General features: G+C 43.4%; 1 protein-coding gene across 1 annotated transcript; it reads left to right on the top strand.

Moving 5' to 3' along the window:
* The first annotated feature begins 274 nt into the window (after nucleotides 1-274).
* On the top strand, nucleotides 275-2,229 carry LOC141475260 (interleukin-20-like). The gene is made up of 5 exons (XM_074163526.1): nucleotides 275-465; nucleotides 570-635; nucleotides 1,426-1,578; nucleotides 1,970-2,044; nucleotides 2,152-2,229. The coding sequence occupies exons 1-5, from the start codon at nucleotides 307-309 to the stop codon at nucleotides 2,227-2,229; spliced, it is 531 nt and encodes a 176-aa protein (XP_074019627.1). The 5' UTR covers nucleotides 275-306.
* The last annotated feature ends 319 nt before the right edge of the window (nucleotides 2,230-2,548 follow it).

Raw genomic sequence — 2,548 nt, 5'->3', positions numbered from 1 at the left:
AGGACTTTGTCTATTTACCTGCAGTCTTTTACTAGCATTTTTTTCTTTTTCTTTATTTTTCTTTTTACTTATTTTGGGACCTTCTGTTAAATATTTGTTTGTATTTGATTTTTTTTCTCTTGCCCATGGGTGGTCAAGAAGAAATGGGTAAGAGATACTAATCAGTGGGGGGGGGGGTTTAATACAAGTGGACAGATACAAGTTCTATATAAAATACCTATATTTTCATAAGCATTATAACTGTATTATTTAGGAAAAATAGCGAGGCAATATTGTCTTCCTTGAACAGGTCTCCCAGGCAGCAGCATGAAGGGATCCCACTTGTTCCTCTGCCTCTTCTCCGTGTCCTGCTGCTTGAATTCGATGCCGACAGCAGGGAACAAAATCTTCCACTTCGGACCCTGCAGGGTTTCAATGAGTGTGACCGAGATTAGGTCTGGTTTCACGGCAATTAAAGCCAACATCGTAAGTATCGCTGTGGGCTCTTGTGGAGCTGGGGAAACTCCTCAGTGGACTGCTCCTGAAGCTCCTCTGGAGGTCCATCACCATCTCTATCTCCTCCCATTCAGCAAGCCAGAGACCCCATCAGGACCCTCAGCATCTTGTCTCATCCACATTCTCTGCACAAGGTTAAGGTAGGTGTCCTTACCCTCTCTCCAGCTTGAATAATTTTGACCAGGTGCATCCTAGCAGCAGGCAGGAGGTGCACCACCTCGGGGCGTTTGGGGAAGTCATTCAATACCACGACTTCTTCTAAGTTCCTGCAAAACCCAGATGCTGGCAGACAGCGCAGGTCAGGGAGGATAAAGTGATGTGGATCACGTAGGCGAGAAGAGGTGGGTGACCCACTGCCGGTTCCTGCACTGGGATTTCACCCTGACTCTCTTTCCAGAAATGGTGGGCAGAGGCATTTACTTTTTTCATTGCTGCACGTGGTGCTCCATTTGCAGGAGCTTTAGCTGGGGCTCCTCACCACCTCGGTCGGTGGAGGCATAGCGAGGTGAATCAGGATCTGGGTGGAAAGCTATTAGAGAATCCAAAAGCAGGTGAATGTGATCTTGGGAGGTGAAATATAAATAACTATTTTGTGGCTCTCTTACACTCTAAGGCTCTAGATGTGGGCCACATCTTCAGGTCTCAGCATCTAACACCCAGCTACAAAGTCAGCTAATTATTTTGTTGGCTCAGTGAGACTTGCTGGGGATGGATGTCTTGGAAAATCAGTCTAAAGTAGCTTCCTATATATATTATCAATTTACATCAAGCACCACTGTAAAAGCTTTATATGAGTCAAAACATCCTGCTGTGCTTGGCTACCGTGCTTGGTGTTAGAGGTGGTTTATTCTAGAGGAGGGCAAAAAAGCTGGTGACAACTGTTTTAAAGCACTTTGGAAGACCTTTTAAAAATGAAATTCATTCCTTAAGCCATTAGATAGATGCTGCATCACCCATCAGCTCTTCAACTTCTACGTGGACAAAGTCTTCAAACACTGCAAGACGGAGGATTCGTTCGTCAACCGAAAAATCAGCAGCATCGCCAACTCCTTCCTCAGCATGAAGAGGAAACTCGGGCAGTGTGTAAGTCTTGGGTATTGCTACAGCTTCCTTCCATCTGTTAGTATTTGGTATATAAATAAACCTAAGCATTTTATAAAGTCCCAAAATCTTTATTTATAAAAGTGGTTTTAACAAGATTACGAAGAAGCATGATGTGAAGAGTGAGTATGTCCGCTGAGAAATTTTTATACTTGCCACTCATCAGCCCCCTCCCACGTCAGTTCTCAAGAATGATATTTATCCTGTCCCTCTGCCGTTCAAAGTAAACTCAAGTCTGATTTAAAGACCTGCAGCCTTTTCCAGAGTTTAAGGTCTCAGTCTATACAGTAATTTCCAACATAATTAGAAACTGATCTTTTATTTCTAAAAGTGAACGTCCCAAACTAATGAATTCTATCTTATTTTTTTTTAGCATGAGCAGAATAAGTGCCTGTGTGGACAGGAATCTGCTGAGAAATTTAAGCAAATACTTGCAAACTACGAAGGGGTAAGTTGATGACTACGTCTACTAATTAATGCAGATATTCAGATTCTCTTTACATTCAGCTGTAGTTGCTATATTTACCTACAACTTAATCCTTTATATCATTTCAGCTGAATGTCACATCTGCAGCGATTAAATCCCTGGGCGAGCTGGACATCCTACTAGACTGGATAGAGAAATCTGGTTAGAGAGCAGAAGGCACTAACGACCCACCAACGACCGGGGTTAACGAACCTGTTGGGCCATTGCACACACCAGCAGCGAACGGGCAAATAATGTACTGTATCAGTGCAGTTCCTGACTGATTGCAGCTCTGGTCGATCAAACACTGAGTATTTTCCTGGCCAGGTCCATGTACACATCTTGCATTGAAGATGGAAACACTGGGTTTGATCAAATCAGCGTAGCACCCCCTTAGCTGACTTCTGTCAAAGGATGCTCTCCAAGGCAAAGTCTAAGAGGGTTCCTCTTGCTAGCAGACATAAGCTATGATCATTTAATAAAAGC

The sequence above is a fragment of the Numenius arquata genome, chromosome 24 (genome assembly GCF_964106895.1).
Source record: "Numenius arquata chromosome 24, bNumArq3.hap1.1, whole genome shotgun sequence".
NCBI lineage: Eukaryota > Metazoa > Chordata > Aves > Charadriiformes > Scolopacidae > Numenius > Numenius arquata.
Note: the sequence above shows the minus strand (reverse complement) of the source record. Positions and strands in the feature narration are given on the sequence as shown.